Consider the following 23066-nt stretch of genomic DNA (forward strand, 5'->3'; position numbering starts at 1 on the left):
ATGAGACAGTTGAGCAATTTCATCTTCTGGACTTTGGAAAACCTTAAGACAGGAATGGTGGATTCATGTGGACTGTGTTTCATTTTCTGTATTTTTGTACACGCTTAAAGTATTTCAACATTTAAAATAAAAAATAAAATTTTAAAAATGTACTACACAACAGTCGTCAGAAATTGGCTTTCATTAAATCTTAATGTAAAAAAAGTAGACCAACACATTAGCTGCATATCCCATATTAATTTAATTTTTGTGTTTTGATTGGTTTTTCAGAACCAAGTGAGGAGATCTGAGAAAAATCTCCTATGACTGTCATCTTCAACTAATGTTACTTAGCAATTTTTGCCGTTTGTCTGTCTTCACCTCTCCCCATTTAACCATCACAACCCTTCCTTCTTTGCCAATAAAGCAGCTTTCCCGCAAAAAGCTCAGAACATTCAGCATCAATACCAGCACCTCCACTAGTGTCAGGAGGACTGGGAAAAAGGGCTCCTTCCTTGAACAATCCTTAAACATGAAGATGACATTTAGCAAGGCTAGTTAGTAAGAAAGGTAGCCAGCCAATGTCTCACATCATTTCCTATGCCTTGATCAAAAGCACACTTGTCCAGTCTTTCCTCAAAAAACCAGGGACTAGATCACGTTCTCATTGCAACACAGAAAAAACTCCAATGAGACATAAGTAGCAACGCAAAGGGCTCCAGGCTCTTCACCTTCATTTTGCTGTGAACGTCATTTATCAAAGCATGTTAATTCGCACGAGTCAAGTGCTCTCGGAGTTCACATTCTGTTTTACATGTAACCTTACGGACAAGGCAGTCATGTAGGTGGGAAAGGAGGAGAGGATCTTACAAGTTTCTATCTTATTCTTTCAATTCATTCACCTCAATGCCATCATTTTTGGGGAGTTCTCTATTTTAAAAAGTTTACAGACTGGAACCAAGCTTAAACAGGAGATCAGAGCAAGCCCAGAGTTAAAGTAATCAGATACTAGGAAACCAGGATCAAGCCACATAGTTGAGCCATTATTTTCTCTAATCTCCTCGGATGAAACCATACTCAAAATACTCAGAAGATACTACACTCAACTGGGAAATTCGTCAGCACCAGTTTTAACTAAGTCAAGAATCTGGAGGGTGAACTACCTCAACTGAAAAATGAGATACAATGCAAAATAAGAACAAGAAATGGAAAAGAAAAAGATGGAGGATGTTGATACAAACCTTGCCACTTTCAGCATTCTTTTCGAGCTCTAAATTTTTAATCTGTTTCTCAGCTGCCTCAAGCTGCTGTCTAAGGTTCCCGATTTCCGATTTACCTTCGGAACTGGCTTTCTGAAGAGCATCAAGATCCAAGAGCTTTTCTTCGGCAGCCTTGAGCTGTGATGTAAAATTATCAATAACCTTGGTTTGTTCATTGCATTTGGCTTGTAGTACCTCTAGCTCCTTTACCTTTAGCTCAGCGTCCTGCAATTTGTTTAAGGTGTCCTCCATTTCTACCAGATGCTGGTCTTCCGCTTTGTCCAGCTTCGACTTGACGGCTTCCAGACTGTTCTCTTTCTCTTTAATGACTTTCATCAGTTTAGCCCTTAGGGCTTCGAGCTCTTTAGTGTGAGCAGACCTTTCCAAGTCTTGTTTATTCTGCAAATTTTCTATTTCGCGCTGGTAATCTAGTCTCATTTTCTCTATTTGCGTTTTTAGCTCGGCAAATTCTGCCGTCTCCGCACCGACCCCCTTGCTGAAGGACACCTTCAGCCCCTCCATCGCCTGCTGGTGGGATGCGATGGCGGTCTCCAGCTTGGATTTCCACAGAGCTATCACGTCCGAATTCTCCTTGTTGGCGTGATCAAGCTTGCTTTTCAATGACTCGTTCTCTTTGGAAAGCTTCTCTGTGGTGGCCTGAAGAGCCTTTATCTCCTTCTGATGCGTTTCTTCCCGGGCTCCAAAATGCTCCTTCAGAGAAGTGATTTCTTTCTGATGGTCAGTATGGGTGGCTTCTAACTTTTCTTGCAAAGCGCTTATCTCTTGTAAAAGGGAGAGTGACATGTCAACATCCCCAGTAGGCTTACTGGACTCCAGCCTCCTTCGCAGCTCAGCTACTTCCTGTATTCTGAACGCTAGGTCTTTTTCTAGTTCCATTATGCGGGACTTTTCTGACACTGTGGCCACCTAGTATCAGCAGAGAGAGAGAGATCATTTAAATAACAAATCACTGGTGATTTTCTTTAACCTTGAAGATCTTCAGTAACTACCCCAGCTCAGGGAGCAGTCAAGCCACCAAGAATTTCTATGTGTGAATCTAGTTGTGATAATGGCTTAAGCCCAGTTCCGGGAGCCCCAAATCAAATTTAGAGTCCTTGGCAAACTTTTCACCATTTTGAGATGCTAAAGGAAAATAAAATTGATATTGAGTTTGACTCATCCCCAAAATATTTCTTTTCCCTTTAAAGAACCTTAATCAGGAAAGTACCCACTAACTGTAGTAAGTTAATAGAAATAGTACCTTTCAAGGTTCCCCTACATCTGCCTTTTGGAAGAAGAATCCTTATGTTGCCTACTTCAACCAAGGTGTATGAACGTTTGTCTGTCTGATGGAAGTGACTTTACGGAAGCGTGCTGTCCCGTACAGCAGCCATTAACCACACATGGCTACTCGGCACTTGAAACGTGGCTCCAAGTGTCAAATATACATCAAATAATGAAGACTCGGGAAAAACAGAACACATCTTGTTAATAATTTCTTTCTCTCTCTCTCTTTTTTTTTTTTGGCCACACCACGTGCCTTATGGGATTTTAGTTTCCTGACCAGGGATCAAACCTGGGCCCTTAGCAGTGAGAGTGCAGAGTCCTAACCACTGGACCGCCACGGAATTCCCCATAATTTCTTATACTGATTACATGATGAAGTGATAATAGTTTGGATATATTGGTTTAAATAAATAAAATAGATGACTAAATTAATTTCACCTGCTCCTTTTTACGTATTAAAAAAGTATGTTAATGTGGGTACCAGAAAATTTTTAATTATATATATGTGGCTCATGTCATAATTCTGTTGGATAGCACTGGTGTTAAAGGTGTAAAAATATCTATGAAATGTTTCAGTGAATACCACGACAACTGTAGAATAAAAGCCTCAAGTGGATAAAGAACTAATTTACTAACCTTTTTTAAAAAGGACAAAGAAAGAATGATTACTTACCTGCAATGATACCTAAGAATCTTATACAGAGTCCCTCCCCGCTTTTAGATTTTGTAATTCCTTCACCATCTTGACGTACATGTCTCGCTCCCCTAACCCAGTGGTTCTCCGACCTTAGTGTGCATGTGAGTTGCCTGGGACGTGTGTCTACAGTGCAGGCCCAGTTCCTCCCACATGTGCTGATTCTACCTGAGCTCTGGGACAGAACCCGGGAATACGCTGCTATTTAAACTCATACCCCCAGGACGAGGAAAAACACTTTCCTAACCTGCGTCCTTTTGTTCTTAGGAAGTTATTTCCCTCTGCTGTTACGCAGTAAGTTTAGTACACAAAATATGTGGGAAATGGTAGCTTTGGGCATAAAAACTAATTATTGGACTAACCTGGGAAATAGAAGGGAACTTGAATGATTTAAAGACATCAGTGAATCCCAAATTTCATGGATCAAAAGTCCTCCGGAGTGAAGGCTCTCCTCCCTCACTGCCTTTATCGGGACAGAAGGTAATGGGTATGTTTTTCCTTCAGCCCCTCTGTCCACCTACAGGCTGTGAGATGGATAAGGACTGAAGTGTCCACGAAGAACAAGAAAATAAAGCACTTGGGGCTCCCAAACTGCATGATCAAATCATTAAGTATTTCAGAGCTGGCTATAATTGTTGTTTCAGGGCTATAGGTGCTTCCAAGATGTTAATTCATTTACATACTTTTTTTCTGGGGGGGAGGTGGGGAGTCCACAGATAAGGTGCATTATTAAACCCCATTGCTACAAGGTCCATAACGTAAATAAATTTAATCCAACAGGGCACTAATTCTTAATCAGTCACAACAAAACCGTCAAACTGAGGAAATACCAAGTAAAAAATAAGGGAAAATAATAGTGTGGTTATGCAGCATTTTCACAGCAGTTCCATTTTTTAATTTATTTCCCAAAATCTGCCCTCAGGCAAAACTATCTACATGTCTGCCTTTCCCACCATAAAAGTCAGGTATCATTTCTTATTCTTGCTAATGTTTCTACAGCGCCAAGCACACTGTTTATAAACTGGGCTTACTGGCTTAGAGGAATTCTGAAGCACTTCCCAAAAAGGAATGTAGGTGATGGGAAACTTAGATGGGTCAGTGGTTAGTTTCACACTTGGCAAACCAAGAACGAGGATCAACAGGAGACAAGGCTTGTTATAGGAAGATGACAGCTTGCTTGAATCTGAAATACTTAAATAAACCATGCTGTCAATGGATGCCTTCTTTTCCACAGAAAACAAAACAAAAACAAAAACAAATCAACACTGTTTGCTGACAAAGCTGTAACAGAGATTTGTTCAGAAGTAAAAAAATACATCCTTACTTCAATAGCCAGCCACACCACGGGAGCTCAGTCTTACTATGAGTCCCTTGTATTTCCCAGATCAAGTCTTTGGCTCTCGGGTAACAAAGAAACGGCACCAAACTACCAGGATTTTTTTTTTCTTACCAAATACACAGACGATATCGTTAGTTTTGAGGCCGACTGAGAACATTTTCTTTCTCTTAAAAAATAAAAACTCGTGACTTAGAGGAAGAAATATTACTCGATTTTCTAGATTTTTTAGATCAATGATTTCTCAAGAAGAGAAATTTCTACAAATACTAATAATTCAAAAGGAAAAAAATCAGGATACCAAATTTGATCAGAGACAGAATCATTTCTGAAATTTTAAAATTAAGGATCTGTCTGATTTAGCTATTAACAGTCAAATTCGTGATTTAAGAGGTATATAATACGTACATGTTTTCTTATATGTGACTCAGATTAGTTCTTAAATCTTTTACCACAAAACTACTTCCATAATAGACAGACTCCATCCTGTAGTGGTTAAGAGCACAGACTCTGGGGTCAAATGGCCCGAATAGAAATCCTGGCCCCCCTATCTCTATCAGCTGTGTGACCTTGGACATATTACTTAACCTCTCCGTGCCTCGGTTTCCTCACCTGTAAAATGGGGACAATACTACTACCTCTCCCCTGGGGTTGTGGTAAGACTGAATAAGTTAATACTTGTGAAGTGCTTGGAATAGTGCCTGGCATAAAGTAAGCACTATATGGGTGCTTAAATACATAAGTAAGTGAAAACATGACTAAGGCACTGGCTCCGAGAGCCAAACGCAGTGAGCTGGGGGTTGTGAGAAGCCATTCTGTTCCCAACACACTTTTTCCTCCTGACCACTGAGATTCTAACCTACTGGGTAACAGAAAATCAAAGAGATCAGGTGCGAAGAAAAAAAGATAGCTGGGGTGAAAGTCCCTAACTCTCATTAAAAAAGAGCCAACGTTTCAATTCCCTTTGCCTAAGAGGCCAGGGAAGAAGGCAGGAAAAGAGAGCTAAAGTGAAACAACAAAAAATTATTTAGAAAACCCACTAGGAATATGAGAACAAGAGGACCACTGACTGCTGGTGCAAACTGGAGGAAGGTATTTCCCGGTATTAATACAAAGAACCTCAAATGCATCTGTGGACGTCCACGCAGTCTACACAGTCACTGAGTTTCGGATCTTGATCTTGGTTGAGTCAACCAAAGGAATGAATCTTCACCTTGGACCAAAGGTTCCACATAAAACACCTGTGCCCACCCATCAGCCTACACTCACGAGCACCTGGGCGGTGCCAAGGCCAAACTCAAGTCGAACCACTGGGTCAAGGCTTAGGCCAACTGCAGGGCCCGTCACCCGCGGTGTCCACCGTTCGCAAACATGGGTCTGCTTCATTAAATAGTGAAAACCATTACCCTAGTGTCTTCTAACTCCCTCTGGAGTTTGTCAGCTTTGGTCTTTTCAAAGAGCAGGCTCTGTTCAAGCTCCTTAATGCGGGCATGCTCCAGTTTGGTCTGCGTCTGTCAGTAAAAAGGAAGAGGAAGAAACACAACAGTGCCACCGTGACATGCCAGCACAGGAGGAGAGGGCGCGGCATGCAGGCTGAGCCGGCAGTACCTTCCGCCAGAGGATGAACAGAAAGGGTGATGGAGGAGGGATGAGGGTGGACCGAGATGAAGAGGCTGGGGGTGAGGATGAACACTATGGACAAGAGGATGAGGTGGGCAGGGGACATGGGCTAGTCTACTGAGAAAGAAAAAATGGAAAACACATGAGGCAAGGTGAAAGGTGTCAGATGCATGCAGCCAAATATGTTATATTGATAAGTGAAGTTTATCAGCACAAATTAGAATAGTTAATATTCCCCTAATCTATCATTTTCCCTCCTCCCCACAACAGCTACTTGACATTAATGTGTATGTAACTGACTCGGTGACTTAAAAAGTGAATTGACCCGCAAAATGATCATTATCACCCAAATATGGAAAAGATAAAGTCATAAGTCTCTAAGTGTTCAGTTAGTCCCTAGAGCAGATCTTTGCACTTTGGCGTACAATTTGACGTGAGCAAGGGTCAAGTATTAAACCTAACGAAGGAAATCTAGGACCTAGAGCTAAGGAAATCACACCAGTGGCCTTTTTGCTGAGATGAGTGAGAAGGGTCTGAGATTCTCAGCAACATTCCCGTATATGACAGGTGAGGAGTCACTAAAGCTCTCATTTCCTTCCAAGGGTGGACTTTCCAAAGACTGTTGCCAGAAAACAAAGTGGGGGAGGGGGCATCAGATTTAAAAGAGAAAATTCAGTAATAATTATGCTTGAGGGCCTCCATCCCTGAGGTTCAAAGCAGGAGCAAAGTTGAACTGCAACTGGTAAGGGGCTCATAATCTTGATCCTAAGACAACTCATTCTTCTCAGTTCAGAGGTAAGAAACAGTGACTCAACAGAAAGGCATGAGTTTCAACTCCATGCAAAAGGAGCCGGTAAGGTCTTCACATGTTTCAAAACCTCAGACTGCCCATCATCACTTACTTACATGGAAGCTGATGGAGGAGCCAGAGGGCGACCTCTTTCTAACAGGCTTAAGTGCATCAGAATCTTAATCAATTTGAAATAACCTAGATCAGCCTGAACGGACCTCTTTCCCCACTCACCTCTCCCATCCAAGAGGTTATCAACATAATCAACTGATAAAACCTGTTGACAGAGCTGCTCCCAGCAGCTTCTAGTTATTTTGTGGTTCCAACCCGTAGATCTATCAGTCTGGACAATTAAGGGCAACAAGGAAATGACAACAAACTCTAAAGTGACAGAAAGGAGTGCAAAGCTTAAGGTGGAATGTTTTACATTATAAACATCTTTGCTCACTCCAGTGGTACTCTGGGGATTTCAGTGCATTCAAGAGGTCAGTTTGCTTGTGAACCAGGTATAAAAAAACCATCATAGAATATTTAAAAAGTAAATAAATTTTTTTTTTGTAAAAATTCTTCACCTGCTTCAGCTCTTTACATTCAAGAAAAATAATGAAATAAAATTCAAAACCTAATTGTCTGGGTAGTCCCCTTCGTCCATATGTACCTTAGACAGAGGTTGTTCAAGTTACCTGCTTTTACAAGAAAAGAATCTAATCCAGATCTACACAGTTGGGGTCACAGCCTCAAGAACAGAAATCCAAAATTAACAGGAAGAAACCAAAGGCAACAGAACCTTTCTTCCCTTGACACTGAGTTCAGTGTCCTCTGGGTGAAAGGTCACTACTTCCAGATAAAAAGCAAATACCCACTGAATGTGATCTTCTCCCCATTCCGAGATCCTCCAGGTGCCTCCTGACTGGTGAGAGTGCACACGAATGATCTGGGCTCCACAGCTGTACTTGGTCAACTACCAGCAAGGAAGCTAGTGATCCGCTTCCCTTCCACGGTATGTGGTAAAAACGCTATGCTGAACAGGACAACCCTCCCATTAAAATTATTCCTTTCTTAGAATAGGACAGAGTATCCCAAGAGGAGAGCCCTGGGGCAGGGGATTGAGAGAGAAAGCCAAGGCTCCGCGAGAAGCGCACAGGAGAGGCGGGAGGGAGTCCCATGCAGACTGGCTCCGGAGGTAGCAGGAGCCTGTTTTGGAAGCAGAGAAGAGACCCTGATCACTGAAGGAGCTTTCACAAAAAGGAGACCTTCAGAACGGAGGCTTTTTAAAAAGTTCAGTCTCGAGTTGTCTAGTTCAGCTGCCGGGAGGTGGTGGGAAGAAAAATTCTGTTTTAATCTTGTTCTCTTGTGGTGGTACCTCAAAGGAAGAAGTTTTTAGGTTTTTTTCAACTGGCATCTCAGCTGGCAGGGTACGCCGAGAAGCCGTGCTTTTGAGGCCACTCTGGTACGATCGGAATTGGGTGTTTGATCCTAAACAGAGGGAGGAAGGAAAAAAAATACACCTCCGTGCCTAGTGGCACTGCTACTAGAAAAATCTCTCTTCAAGAATAATAAATTTAAAATACACAACGTCTTCACTGAAGAATGCCTGCCTCTAGCCTCAAACTAGGGAAAACACGGCCCCAACAAACTGAAGTTTGAATTTCTCGTCAGCTGCACTGGCAGCCATTGGCCAGCAGTGGGAGCTCACACAAAAGGCAATCAGTCTGGGACTCCATTCCTTTATTTTTATGGGAATAAATTAAACTTGGGGAAACTTTCCCCCAAAATTTCTGTAACAACTTCATCTAATATGTTTTATGTTTCAGTCAGGTATCTTCTATTTTGTAATAATTCTATTAAAACTAGAAGGCATTATGAATTAAGGGAAGAAGGCCGGGCCCCATACAAAATTCTTTTCTTTCTTTTTGCCGAAACTCTTTAAAGAAACGTGTGCCTATGTGTTAAACAAATGGGTTTACAGAACTTAGTCATTACATACAATTTCTTCAGGATTCAAATGTAACTGCTTTGAAAGCCCACATGCACAGAAATATTAAGGACAATGTCTCAAGATCAGATTATGCAGTTAGTATTTGAGTATATCAATAAGCATTTTAATCTGTAATCAATCTGTGTTAACAAGGGAAATATCCACACAGTTAAGTGCCCTCTTACATTCTCAGGATCTTCAGAAATCTGGCTCTTTTGCTATCAGTAAAAAAATAAAATAATTAACAACAAAAGAGAGATTCAACTAAAGTTTCAATATGTGTTAGGGTTTCAAAATAACTGATTAATTACAAGTTTACCAGACAGACTATCCTAGCCTAGTGCTGATGTAAATATTTTAACTGCCCCTCCTCAAAACATCATAGGCTGTATTTGACATGAATTAGATGATGATATGAAACTTCTAATGAGATTTTGGGGTGTTTTTAAATGGATGAGAACAACACAAAAGTCAGCTAAAGGACTGCGACTCTACATGAAATGAGGGAGGAAGATACCCATCAAATTACTAATAATCCAATAAATTCTGGGCCTTATAAAGCTAGAACTCAGAATACGTTTCCTTTATTCTTCATTGACTGTAAAGATACATTTATTCCCAAAGAAATCAGTCTTATTTGGAAGGGCTCTTGAAATTGAAGCATGGTGTGGGCCATCAACAGACTAAAATTGCAACAGTAGCAAAAATGTGTATTCTGAGAACTGCACAGACAAGTGAAACTTCTACTAAAATATTACAGCTTAAAGTACCAAAAATCTGCAAATCTGAAAAATTTTAACTTTATATTTGTCATACATCTAGCAGTGGTTTGAAAAGCATCAAAACCATTTAATTCTGGTGTCTTATTAAAAAACTAATAAGAATGACTGTTAAGAGAGAGAAACTTGATGCTAAAGGAAAATCTCTGTGAATTTAAAATACGCCATGGAATAAAGAAGTTGAAATAAAATTGTTCTTTTTCTGGTAATGACTAGAAAAAAAAAAATCAGGGCTTCCCTGGTGGCGCAGTGGTTGAGAGTCCGCCTGCCGATGCAGGGGACACGGGTTCGTGCCCCGGTCCGGGAAGATCCCACATGCCGCGGAGCAGCTGCGCCCGTGAGCCATGGCTGCTGAGCCTGCGCTCCGCAATGGGAGAGGCCACAACAGTGAGAGGCCCGCGTACAGGATAAAAAAAAAAAAAAAAAAAAATCAATTACTAGAACATACATTTATTGTCTATAGGGTTATAAAGGATTTATCCTGCTCAACTGAAAAGCAAAGCTGAGATTGTTCTGAACTATGATGAAATAAAAAATGTTCTTTAAAATGCCATTTCTGATCATCGGAGGAAGGTGTAGAGTCTCACATAGGACACACTGCCAGATTTATGACTTGATTATCTCCAATTCAAGGTTTTGAATTCTGAAGCATGAGAAAAGGGTAGTAAGAATTTTACTCGGCCACTGGAGTTGGGACGGCACAGTGACAGGCTCGAGGGCAGCCACAGCCCACAGGCCAGAGGCCGGGGTTCCTGCCGCCCCCCTCTGCTGCCTGTTCTGACCACAATGATTTTATCCGTATTTCTGAATACTGTACCCATAAAGGCTTTAGAGAGCTGGTGGGGTTTTACCTCAAGATCGCCCTTAGTAATTGATTCTTCTTCAACCCGGAACTGAAGGTCCTCAACCTTCCTGTGGAATAAAATCAAAACAAAACACGTAAGAAAGTAACTAAGAAACACCTCTGCCTTATCCCAAAACTATATATATATAAAATCAATGTCCTAATGAATGTAGCAGATGATGATGGAAAGAAATGCCTTAGAGACACAGAAAATAAAGAAATGCATCTTTAAGCCTCTAGTTTATAGGGAAACTCTAAAGTTTTATCCAGGTATGGATTCCAGAAGGGATGAGGTAGAGATGAGAAAAAGCAACTGGTTCCCCAGGTCACAGCCGCCAGAAATGGATCTAATCAAGGCAAGATCTCTTCTCCTCCTCCACCCCCTCCTCCCAGAAAAAAGAAAAAAAAAACAAAAAAAGACAAGATCAGCCTGAAAGGAAAAGGTTTGATTACCACAGAAACCGGTTTGAGAATGGAAGTCTATAATTTCTACTTTCCAATAACACAACATAGGGGAAAATGGTACAGAAAACAAATCTCTCTCTATACTACCCCACATCAGGCATTCTAGCGTGAGGTTAGCAGAGATGCTACCCATGCAGAGATCCCCAGGACAACACGAGTACCTGTTCCAAGAGTGGGAGAATAAGGCTGTGAATAATTTGGGAGAGAGGCAATCAAGGATCCTATTTCTCTGCTTCTAAAATGCACATTTCTTTTTCACATTTAAAAATCTCTGATATGGCACGTGGGTTTCAATTAATGCCATCACAAAGTCAATGAAATAGGATACTAGGAAGATCTACAAAATCTGGGTAACACCCACATTGTGAATCTTTACAAAATTGGATGTAAGAGAAGAAAAGGAGGACAAATCTACATGCAAAAAAAAAAAAAATCTTTCAAATTCACTAGCATTTCTAACAAAATTAAGAATAAAAAAATTCTACTTGGTTAAGTCAGAAATACAATCATAGGTTAAAGCCCTCAAGCTTACTGGAGAGCTGGGGGGCATTTCTACTGCCCAGAAGTCAGCAGAGCAACAGCCGGTTTAAAAACAGAAGCAGGGCTTCCCTGGTGGTGCAGCGGTTGAGAGTCCACCTGCTGATGCAGGGGATGTGGGTTCGTGCCCCGGTCCGGGAAGATCCCACATGCCGCGGAGCGGCTGGGCCCGTGAGCCATGGCCGCTGAGCCTGCGCGTCCGGAGCCTGTGCTCCACAACGGGAGAGGCCACAGTAGTGAGAGGCCCGCGTACCGCAAAAAAAAAAAAAAACCGAAGCAAGTGGTACAGATGCCTTGGCCTTCATAAGGGCCTGTCACTATGTCTCGTTCACTCGTAGCCATTTTTAGGATGCAAGGAGAACTTTCTGTGTATAGTGCTTCTCTCTCCAGTGGGACAGCCATTTCCCTAGTGAGGCACTGTTACTATCCCCCTGTATCCCCCAGCACAGTAGTGCTCGTGACCATCCTAAAGAGCCCTGCATTACATCGCTGCGATCAGAAATGACAGGAGATGGCATTAAGTGCAACCGAGGACAAACAACGTCCCATAGCCCAGAGACAGTCAAATCGTTTCCACGCAGACACTTTTCCCAGAGATCTTGTTCGCTAATGGTCTCAAAAGACCTTTTATAAGAATCAAACTTGCTTTCTCTGTCTCACACAGTTTAGCACCTGATTTCATCCTGACCTGGATAATTCTCTAATTGAGAGTTTTGTTTTCCTATAAAGGTAATGAGTTTCCTGAGGTCAGGGCCCCTCTGTCACCCCCCAGACACAATACGATTTCATTAGATATGCAGAAGGCGTTTCATAAATACCAGGTAACTGGGCCTAGAAGATCCTTTTTCCAGGAGTGGCTCTAGGTAGAAGCTGGGTTTGAATTAACTGACTCAGGCCATCCTCTAGAGGATGTTTGGCACACAGCAAGTGCTCAATAAATAGTTGTTAAATTAACCAGGGCACATTTAGCTGGTTCCAAACTTCTCAAAAAAGTCAAATCAAAGCAAACCCTCCTCACACAGCACGAGGAGTTCAATCTCCACTGAACACACAGAGAGTCCTTTGGTTCTAAGGGTTTGACACCAACAAGGCTGTTGATGGGGGAGTTCTCCCGAAGGCTGTTTAAAAGGAGAACAGTTCAGGATCACCTTCTCTCCTCTTCAAGTTGGTTGAGAAGCTCCACCTTCTCCCTGTCAGCAGCTTCCACCATTGCTCGCAGCTGGTCCATCTTGGCCTCCAATTCCAGGACATGCTGGGGAAGGCAAGGGTGTCGGTGAGTGGCCTCCTTCTGACCCAGATGCATGCCCAGGGATGCCTCCAAAGAGCTACGGCTAAATGGTACCACTGTGGGTCGGCATTACTCAAAAAACCTTTTCGCATTAAAATGCTTTCTATGATCTCTTATGATAGGTTATTCTCGGCAGCACTCCTGGGAGCTAGATGATGAAAAACCACACCATTAAAGAAATAAGGGGGCAATGTTAAAACAACGCTCATCTTTTTTGAGCTGAAACTCGTACAAAGCATAATGTACAAAACAGGAGCCGTCGCCACTGGTAAGGTCCTAGTACACACGCTCACCTGACACAGACAGGCCAAGAGACCTGGATGTAAAGACCAAAAGAGTGCAACAGACTCGAGAAGAACAGAACTTCATCTTTATGATGATGCAAACTGGTACCCCAGGGCACAGCTTTCAAACAAGCCCAGCAAAGACATCTATGCTCCTTTCCAGTGCGCTCGAGACCAGCTCCCCGGCTCCAAGCACCAAGTACACTGTTCAACCTCCTCCCTCAATTTAGAAACCATCACAGTCTCTGCAACAAGATCAGCTTAGAACCTGTCACCATCTCTGCAACAAGGTCAGTGCCAGACTTCACCTGGTCGTGTCCGTCCCGGGCCAGAGCTAGCTCCTGCTCTATCTCCCCCACGTGGCTCGTGGCCTTGGCCACCTCCGCCCTCTCTAGATCCCGTTCAGCCAGCAGCTGCTCAATGTGCTGCTGCTTCTCCTTCAGGGCCTCCTGGAGGGCAGTGGTGCCGGAGATCTTCCTGGCGTAACGGGAGGAGGTTTCGGTCAACTGCAAAGGAAAGTTAAAGAAGTGAAGGGCGATGATGCTATCAGGGATGCAAGGAGGGAGCGATGCATGCAGGCAGGTGTCTCCTCAGCAAAGCAAAAAGCACTGCCCCAGCTCGCAGGCTTGCCGAGGCTTAGGAAAGGCTTTTCATCGAGGAAACAAGACAGCGTGTGCCTCCTGTCTGCCAATTTCACAAAGAACCCAGCAATGTAAAGAAGCCATGGAACAACCGGGAAGATGTTTAGAAGAAGTGGCTCAAAAGCAAAGGTGCCCTGAGCTCTGCTGACGGGGCCGGGTAGGAATCTAAAAAATTCCTCAGAACCCAGGTACCAAGCTTCTCTAGACTCCGTTTCGGCCTGAGCTTCATGAATAGTTATCTTCTTGTTATGACAGTCTGGCCAATCTTTTGATCCTTAGAGTTTGGGATTAGACCTGTTTTTCAACTTCTTAAGCTTCTAAATACCATTACGTGACCAAGAGGTCACGCTTGGAGTCACAAACCTTCTTTCAATTGATTACGCAGCTGGATCTCTGTCAGGATTTTCTTCATCTGTCTTTCAAGATGAAAGGCAGAGGTGATTTCACCCAGGAATCCAGCCATGAGGACCTGAATCCCAGTCACCAGAAAGACTTATAAAGACACAAGATTAAAAGGAAACCTGTACGTGCCTTCATAAGCACGTGTGAGTGGGTGAATGAGAGTGCAAGTACACGTAAGAGAAAGGAGGAAAAGGGGCGTGGGAGAGAGAAGGGGGGGGAGAAAAACCTGTGGAGAAAGAGAAGCAGGGGAAGGAAGGAGGGAGAAAAAATGGGGACTGGAGAGGGAACGGGGGGGGGGGAACAAGAGGGGAGGGGGGAAGAGTGGTGGGCTGAGGCGTGGAGAAAACGTGTTTCAGCGCTGTCACCCGTTCATCTTTGCTGCTTCACACACCCGATACCTCCTCAAGATGGCTAATCGTCATGTAAAAACACAGAGGACGTAACCTTCCATTAAATGTGCATAGGTAATGTGGGCAAGCTGAGTAACACTCTTCCAAGCTGGGCTCCGGGGGCTGGGAGGTGGTCCAGAAGAGGCCACATCCCTTGGTGAGCGTCTGTCCACGGCCATTTACTTGGCAATCACTGGCTCCGGGTCGACGCCGCTCGACTTCACCCTCTGCAGTCAAAGCCTCGCTTGCTGCTTGAAGGCTCTCCTCGTCCTCCGTCTAGCTGAGCCCCCGGCCAGGACGCAGACTGACAGTGAGGACCTGCCGTCAGTTCAGAGTTAGGCAGTTTGACAGCTATGAGAGTAAAGTACACCCAAACTGTCCTTCGCTGTTTCTATTTAGTGAAATTTCTTGAATTACTTACGTATATGGGGCGGCGGGGAATTCCTAGTCTCTCTTTGAACCATCTGACCTTGATCTTCCAATTTTACTATGTGGTTATACTTTCTCGTACTAACGTTTCTTCCGGAATACACTAAATCTGAGGTTCCCAAACCCCACGCAGAGGTACACCCCAGGGTACTGCAGCAAACTCACAGGGAAACACAAGGAAACAGCGACACCCGTTGGATACCATGCAAACTGCTAGCTGGAGGGGATTCAGTTTCAACCTTGGATTGTACTACATTCCTTTCCATAACGTCATGTCTTTCCGAAGCCGGGTTTTGGCTACTGCCAGACCAAAAGCAAGTACTGTGCAAAAACCAATGTGGCACAGGAAGTGAGGGTGGCGGTGTCCAGGAAGAGTCCAAGGTCTGACAGGATATGCAGTGCCCAAGAAGAGCGTGCAACCTAATACTAGTTCACTGTGGTTATTCAAGAATGAATTAAAAATATTCTTTTTCCTTTCAATTAATGTGAACCTTTTTTTTTTTTGAAGAGCTATTAAATTGTTAGGACATAAATATTAAGTTGTTTGGACCTAACTACTTAATAAACAGAACTGTTACCTATTTCTTTAGGCCTACGGGCACTGTGAAAAAATAACTGAGACTAAAGGTTCTGTGGAACCAGAAAGGCTGGGCACCTCTGTACTCAATTCTTTCAGAAGATCGCTGTGCATTAAGGAATGTCCCCACTTTATATATACATATATATATATATACACACAAGGGATCACGTTGTTGAGGTGCATTTTTAAGAAGTCACGCTTTCAATTACTCTGTATTTTTGGTATATTCTTTTATGGTGATTTTTGGTTTAGAAACTATAGCCACTCTATATAAAGAGGTACAAAAAACAAGCTGTTTTACAAGGCAAGGAGACTCAGTTCTCTTTTGCTAGTTTTCTTCAAAAGAAAATGAGGTGAACTAAGGAATCAGAACTGTTCTAAAAAGTAAGAGGACCGGTTACGGGAGCAGCGGGGGCGCTTGGGCATCTCCAAAGAAACAGACACTTAATTACAACGTAGTAAAAATTACACAAGAAATAATTCCTAATCCAGGGTAGATACTTTCACGGAATTGTTCCTGGATTAGTAAACTCGATTTCCACTTTAGAGTTTGCTGACCCACTCTGAACAAGGCTTCATCCAAACAGAGGGGTTTCTTCATCCATTTCACTCAAACATTCAAAAAGTTCTTGACAAGCTTTTCTCATAAGTCCATTTGTAATTTTTCTGTTGAAGATGCAGACTTTTATATGCAAAATGACATAGTCCAAGCAGGTATTTATTTTACTTGAACATAAGAGGAACAAAGTCCAGAGAAGCATAACCCCTACTTTAAAGAAAGACGCTTCCGCTGTTGCCTTCCCTGCCCAAGGTCAATGGAGAGAAGGCAAAATGAGATCAAGGGCCAACCGTTGCCTTCCCTGCCCAAGGTCAATGGAGAGAAGGCAAAACGAGATCAAGGGCCAGCAGCCTTACTGCCCGATCATGACACTTCACATTCTAACTCCTGTCTGTCGTTCATTGTCATAAAGCAGAGATCCTGAATTCAGTCTGGGGTACAACCTCATACTGCCACTTCAAATTTAAACAGTGTTTGCCTCACTTCCAGTGAATAAACTAAAGGGTGGGGGGTGGGAGGGAGCAAAGCCAAAAAGTCATTGCTTTGACGCTAAAAAAAAAAAGCATGACATTAACAAACAGAATGAGATGCTGCCTATTTTGATTCTGATGATTTTCTCTTGCTGATCTAAATGGGAAAGAGAGGGAGAAAGTAAGAGGGAGTGGGGGAAGGGGGAGATGGAGACAAAACAAAACATGGCTTTTCCTAGCATCCTTTCAAGTTCCCTAAGTTCCCCTCTGCATCCTCTGGCCTGAGTCAGGAACGCTCCACACACCAACTGCTTTCAGCGGGTTAGACTGTATGAACATAACACTAAAATTCTAAGAACATGCCTTTTCTCAAACGACTGTAGTTCCTAAAATTGTTTGATGTCAAAGAGAAAGAGACCCAGGTCCTTGAGGAAAAGGATCCCTCCAATTCTCCTGTCCTTCTGATGCCAAAATAATTTCAGAATACTCAATCATCCCATATGTTAGACTAAGTAGTAGTTACTATAGATTCACCAAGAACTGTTATATCTTAAAGTCTAAGGAACCTGAAAAGGGCTGTTAAAAAAATTCTTTATTTCAAACTTGTATTCTTGCTAGAGGTTTTTGTTTTGTTGCAAAATTTGTAAGGACATTCACAAGCTACAGAGAACATTTAGTACAAGGGCAAGAGAAGACTTAACATCTCCTAAAGCAAAGCAGGCACACTGACGGGGTGGGGTTGGGGGGCACTTACAGTGCCTGGGACGCAGAAACACGCAGCAGGAGGCTTACCAATCCTGTCCGACTGGGCTTGCTGCTTACAGAGGAGGCCACAGAGCTCATGGAGCTGAGAGAAGAGGCAGAAGGGCTGCGCGTCAGGCTGGCGGGTGTGGTCGCCATCACCCGCCTCACGGCAGCGGCCTTGGCTTTGGCTGGTGTGGTGGAAGGGAAGCCGATCTTGGTCACTTTGTGGACAGGAGCAAACAGGCCATATTTGGGTTGACACTGAAAATACCTTTAGGGGACAACAACAGGAATAGTAACAAGAGGCAAGTTAATTACAAGAAATACAACTATAACCAAAAAGCTCTCTTGACTCGTAACTCGTGACTGGTTTGCTGTGAATTTTACCAACCAGCTGGGGTGGTGCACCAGCCCGTGGCACTCACTGGTGTGCAAGCTAATAAATAACCATAATAATAGTTTTTTTTTAATTTATTATTTTTAAAAATTATTTATTTTTGGCTGCAGTGGATCTTCGTTGCTGCGTGCAGGCTTTCTCTAGTTGCGGCGACCAGGGGCTACTTTTCGTTGCAGTGCGCGGGCTTCTCATTGTGGTGTCTTCGCTTGTTGCGGAGCAAGGGCTCTAGGCACGTGGGCTTCAGTAGTTGCGGCACACGGGCTCAGTAGTTGTGGCTCACAGGCTCTAGAGTGCAGGCTCAGTAGCTGTGGCGCACGGGCTTAGTTGCTCCGCAGCATGTGGGATCTTCCCAGACCGGGGCTCGAACCTGTGTCCCCCCCATTGGCAGGCGGATTCTTAACCACTGCACCACCAGGGAAGCCCCACAATAATGTTTTAGAAAACACACTAGGAAATAACAGTATGATACACAGAGATGGAATCACTCATCTGTTACTAAGATTTAACGCACAGGGAAGGTATTTCTACTATCTGATAAACACACAGCAGAGGAGTGATCCCACTTAATAAAACCTTGCCAAACAAAGGGCAAGAGAAATCAAACAAGCACCTAATTCTGGCAGATTCACTCAAGTAAAGGTGGAGTAGTATCAACTGGTACTGACACTTGGAGATCTCACGACTCCAGCGAATTATAACAACTTAATATGAAGGATATCAATGATATGGCTTCATAATCGTTGCAGCACCAAGAGATTTTTTTAATCTCCTCGAGGCATTACTATTGCATTTGGTACATAAGACCTATATGCTTATAATCAGTCTGTAAACATTTTATAAGTAAAATGTTAACTACAACACTTTATACTACTAACAATAATGCATCAGAGACCACAACTGTGCCCAAGGCCTTCAAAGCATCTGAAGTGTGGGAAACGCCTCTTGCATTCATCTGCATGACTTAACTCCCACCCTATCCCTGTGAGGTGAGAGCGGGGTTATCCTCACAGTGGAATAGGTGTGCTTGCCGTCAGTCCTCTTGCCACAGGATGGAATCCTTGTCACCAGATATAAAGACACATTTTGCGTTCTCGTCCTAACAAAAGCAGCTTCCTTCTCCTCACTCCCCCTACCCTCCAACGCCCAGAAACTCATTCAGACGTTGACTGCTATCAAAGGGAGAGCAGCCAAAAGGATGATATAGTATTTCCTTTCTATTTTGAAAAATAAAATGAACACACTATAGATGATACTATAATTGTAGAAACATGTCACTACGCACTTGTCTAAATCCACAGAATGTATACCAAGAATAAACTGTAATATAAACTACAGACTTTGGGGGATAATGATGTGTCAATATAGGTTCACCAGCTGTCATAAATGGACCACTTGGGTGCAGGATGTTGATAATGGGGGAGGCTGTGCATGTGTGGGGCAGGGGGTAGAGGAGGGATATCTCTGTACCTTTCTCTCAATTCTGCTGTGAACCTAAAACTGCTCTAAAAAAAAAAAAGCCTTAAAAATAAACAGATAGGGCTTCCCTGGTGGTGCAGTGGCTAAGGATCCACTAGGACAGCCCACGCACAGCAACGAAGACCTAACACAGCCAAAAATAAATAAAATTAATAAATTTTTAAAATAAAATAAATAGTTAGACAAATAAACCAAATACTTGCTCAGAATCTACTCAGACGCACTGCACATATTACTAAAACAGACAGTCAAAAGAAAGACTCTGATTCTAGCGGGGGGAAAAACCTGTAGATGAGTCTTAGGAAATAAAAGTGCAGCTCTTCAAAACACTCACGTCCATTTTATTATACACGGTTGGTGGGATCGGCTTGAGCACCTTTACATGCAAGAGGGAGACGAGATTCCAACTGCAAACAAACCTTGTTCCAGCGACAGCCCCATCATTCTTCCCAAGAGGCTCATCCAACTCCACACCACACCACTCCCCCTTGGCGAAGTCTGTCTCCCCAAGAAACCGGACGACGCCAGCCTTCGTGCCACCAACCTGGAAGAAGAGAACGTTAAAAGGAAGAGATGAGCGTAATTACAATTTCACAGCTTAATCCTTTGCAGCTGCAGCCAATACTGTGTTCCATCATTTCTCCAAGCAGCTCTTCTCTTAACCTCCTCTCCAACTCTTCAAAGAGTTCTCTCCAAAGGTTAGCAAAGTTCACCTGGGTGACTTCAGTCGCCAGAGTGATCCGATACCTGATATAGTCCAATAATGAAATCGCCTAGGTGATGTGCAGTCATCAACATTTAGTCCAATTAAAAAAATACCTTATTACTCCAGAGGGAGGTTTCTGCTTCAAAATAAATATTTGCTACAAAAATAAAACCCCTACGTCCTTAAAGAAAAACAAAATTCATGCACAATCCACTGTAACAATTGCTGTGTTTATGTTCCCAAACGTCCTTTACATCATTATCCAGGTAAAGCAATAACACGTACATGTTAAAGACAAATATTCACACATCCACACACATGAAATGTAAATTCTTTAAAATATATATATATTTTTTTTTCGGTACGCGGGTCTCTCACTGTTGTGGCCTCTCCCGCTGCGGAGCACAGGCTCCGGACGCACAGGCTCAGCGGCCATGGCTCACGGGCCCGGCCGCTCCACGGCATGTGGGATCTTCCCGGACCGGGGCACGAACCCGCATCCCCTGCATCGGCAGGCGGACTCCCAACCACTGCGCCACCAGGGAAGTCCTCTTTAAAATATTTTAAATATTGATATTTTCCACTGTGAGGCTCTCCATTTCTTCACAACTATTAAAATGACTGTTCTTCACATTTTACGTGAGCTGCTCAAAGCTGTGAATCTTTTTAAATGTCTTTGTCCCAGCTGTTGTTTGACATAACATGCAAACATTAATTATTTCCAAAATTATCCCATCAGCATTTATTATTTCTCCCTTTGCCATTATTTTTCTATTTCAAATACTCATTTTATCATATTCTCTCTCACATGCACATAAGAACAGATCTGAGTCTTTTTACAGTTTCAAAAGTTCAGTATCTGTGCTACTGCCGTGGCATTTTGATTACTGCTACTTCACAACCTGCATGATATTTCCTGGGGCTGGCTTTCCCTTATTACTATTATTCTTCAGAATACTGATTTTCTTACTTTTAGCTAAGCTTCTTTTTTCTTTTTTTAAAATTTTTTGGCTGAGCCTCAGGGCTCGCGGGGTCTTAGTTCCCCAACCAGGGCTCGAACCTGGGCCCCAGCGGTGAAAGCACAGAGTCCTAACCACTGGACCACCAGGGAATTCCCTCTTTTTCCTTAATTAAAAAAAATTCCCCAATTATACAAGAGGCGAGTCACCGCAGGCAATTAAGAACATTATGAACAAAAAATAAATGTTATTCCTGTAATCTCAACACCCAGGGACACTCACTGCTGACATTTTGGTCCATTTTCCCTGCTATTTTATGGCAGCTGTTTAGTATCCACAGTACAGATGTATCACAATATGTACTTTACTCATTTTTCGTTTGGGATGTTCACCTTTTTCTTACTGATTAAAAAGGTAACTCTTTATAACGAATGAATTCTTTTTTTTTTTTTTTTTTTTTGCGGTACGCGGGCCTCTCACTGTTGTGGCCTCTCCCGTTGTGGAGCACAGGCTCCGGATGCGCAGGCTCGGCGGCCATGGCTCACAGGCCCAGCCGCTCCGCGGCATGTGGGATTTTCCCGGACCGGGGCACAAACCCACGTCCCCTGCATCGGCAGGCGGACTCTCAACCACCGCGCCACCAGGGAAGCCCATGAATTAATTCGTGAATAGCCAATGCATTCTCATGGTTCAAAAACTTTTAAATATATGAATCCAGGGAAAAGCCTCTCTTACTAAATTCGTGTCCCTAACTATCCCACCCTCCCCATCACAGGTAGCCACTGCTATTGAGGTAGAGTGTATCTTCCTCCCAGCATTTCTTTATGCATATAAAAGCAAATGTTGGGGCTTCCCTGGTGGTGCAGTGGTTAAGAATCCGCCTGCCCATGCAGGGGACACAGGTTCGAGCCCTGGTCCGGGAAGATCCCACGTGCCGCGGAGCAACTAAGCCTGTGCGCCACAACTACTGAGCCTGCACTCTAGAGCCTGTGAGCCACAACTACTGAGCCTGTGTGCCACAACTACTGTGCCTGCACTCTAGAGCCCATGAGCCACAACTACCGAGCCCACGTGCCACAACTACTGAGCCCGCACACCTAGAGCCCGTGCTCCGCAACAAGAGAAGCCACCACAATGAGAAGCCCGCGCACTGCAATGAAGAGTAGCCCCCGCTCGCCGCAACTAGAGGAAGTCCACGTGCAGCAACGAAGACCCAACACAGCCAAAAATAAATAATTTCTTTTTAAAAAGGAAATGTTAATTCATGTTTTTACTCCTCCCTTTCATTTTTACATACAAAAAATGAGCTGTCTTGCACCTGTACTACATGAGCTGCCCTGCACCTCGCTTTATTCCACATCAAGACACAGAGAACGTCCTCCTTGTGTTTACAATCGCACGTCATTCCACTATACGGATTCACTCCAGTTTATTAAATCAGCCCCCACTGGGAGACATTTAGGTTATGTAGGTTTACTGATTTAATAAATTTAAAAATCATTTTGGTTAATTAAAAAAAAAGTCCAATGGGATTGTGTTAAATGTAGACTTACCTTGGGAAGGTAACTTATTTTATCGATCTTCACAAGGAACCAGCTTTTAAGTTTTTCCTTTTTGTTTTTAATGTTCTCTATTTTATTTAATTCACTTTTTATCTCACTATTTCCTTTTTTCCCACTTCCTTGTTGTCTATTACTCTTTCCTTCCTAACTTCTTAAGACCAATACTAATTTGCTTTTTAATACCAAAGCTATTTTGTTCTAATTTTTCTCTGAATATAGTTTCCTATGAGTTTGGGATGATACACATTTTTTTCCAGCTCTATTTAAGCTTTTTTTTTTTTTTTTTTTTTTTTGCAGTACGCGGGCCTCTCACTGTTGTGGCCTCTCCCGTTGCGGAGCACAGGCTCCAGACACGCAGGCTCAGTAGCCATGGCTCACGGGCCCAGCCACTCCGTGGCATGTGGGATCTTCCTGGACCGGGGCACGAGCCTGTGTCCCCTGCATCGGCAGGCGGACTCTCAACCACTGCACCACCAGGGAAGCCCCTCTATTTAAGCTTTGTTGAAAATGGAAAATGTTAAAGTCTCAAAGCTATATACTTTTTCTCTGAAAGACAAACTCTTTGTGAAACTGATTTAAGGAACCAAAGCAGTTACAGTTTAAGGTACTCTA

General features: G+C 43.1%; 1 protein-coding gene across 1 annotated transcript in view; it reads right to left on the reverse strand.

Moving 5' to 3' along the window:
• CLIP1 (CAP-Gly domain containing linker protein 1) overlaps nt 1–23066 on the reverse strand; it is a 124157-nt gene that overhangs the window by 49278 nt on the left and 51813 nt on the right. Inside the window, 6 exon segments of the mRNA XM_079943608.1 lie at nt 1221–2165; nt 10574–10634; nt 12717–12820; nt 13449–13646; nt 17403–17625; nt 19647–19771. Coding sequence (XP_079799734.1) covers nt 1221–2165; nt 10574–10634; nt 12717–12820; nt 13449–13646; nt 17403–17625; nt 19647–19771 — 1656 coding nt within the window.

The sequence above is a fragment of the Stenella coeruleoalba genome (genome assembly GCF_951394435.1).
Source record: "Stenella coeruleoalba genome assembly, chromosome: 14".
Lineage (NCBI taxonomy): Eukaryota > Metazoa > Chordata > Mammalia > Artiodactyla > Delphinidae > Stenella > Stenella coeruleoalba.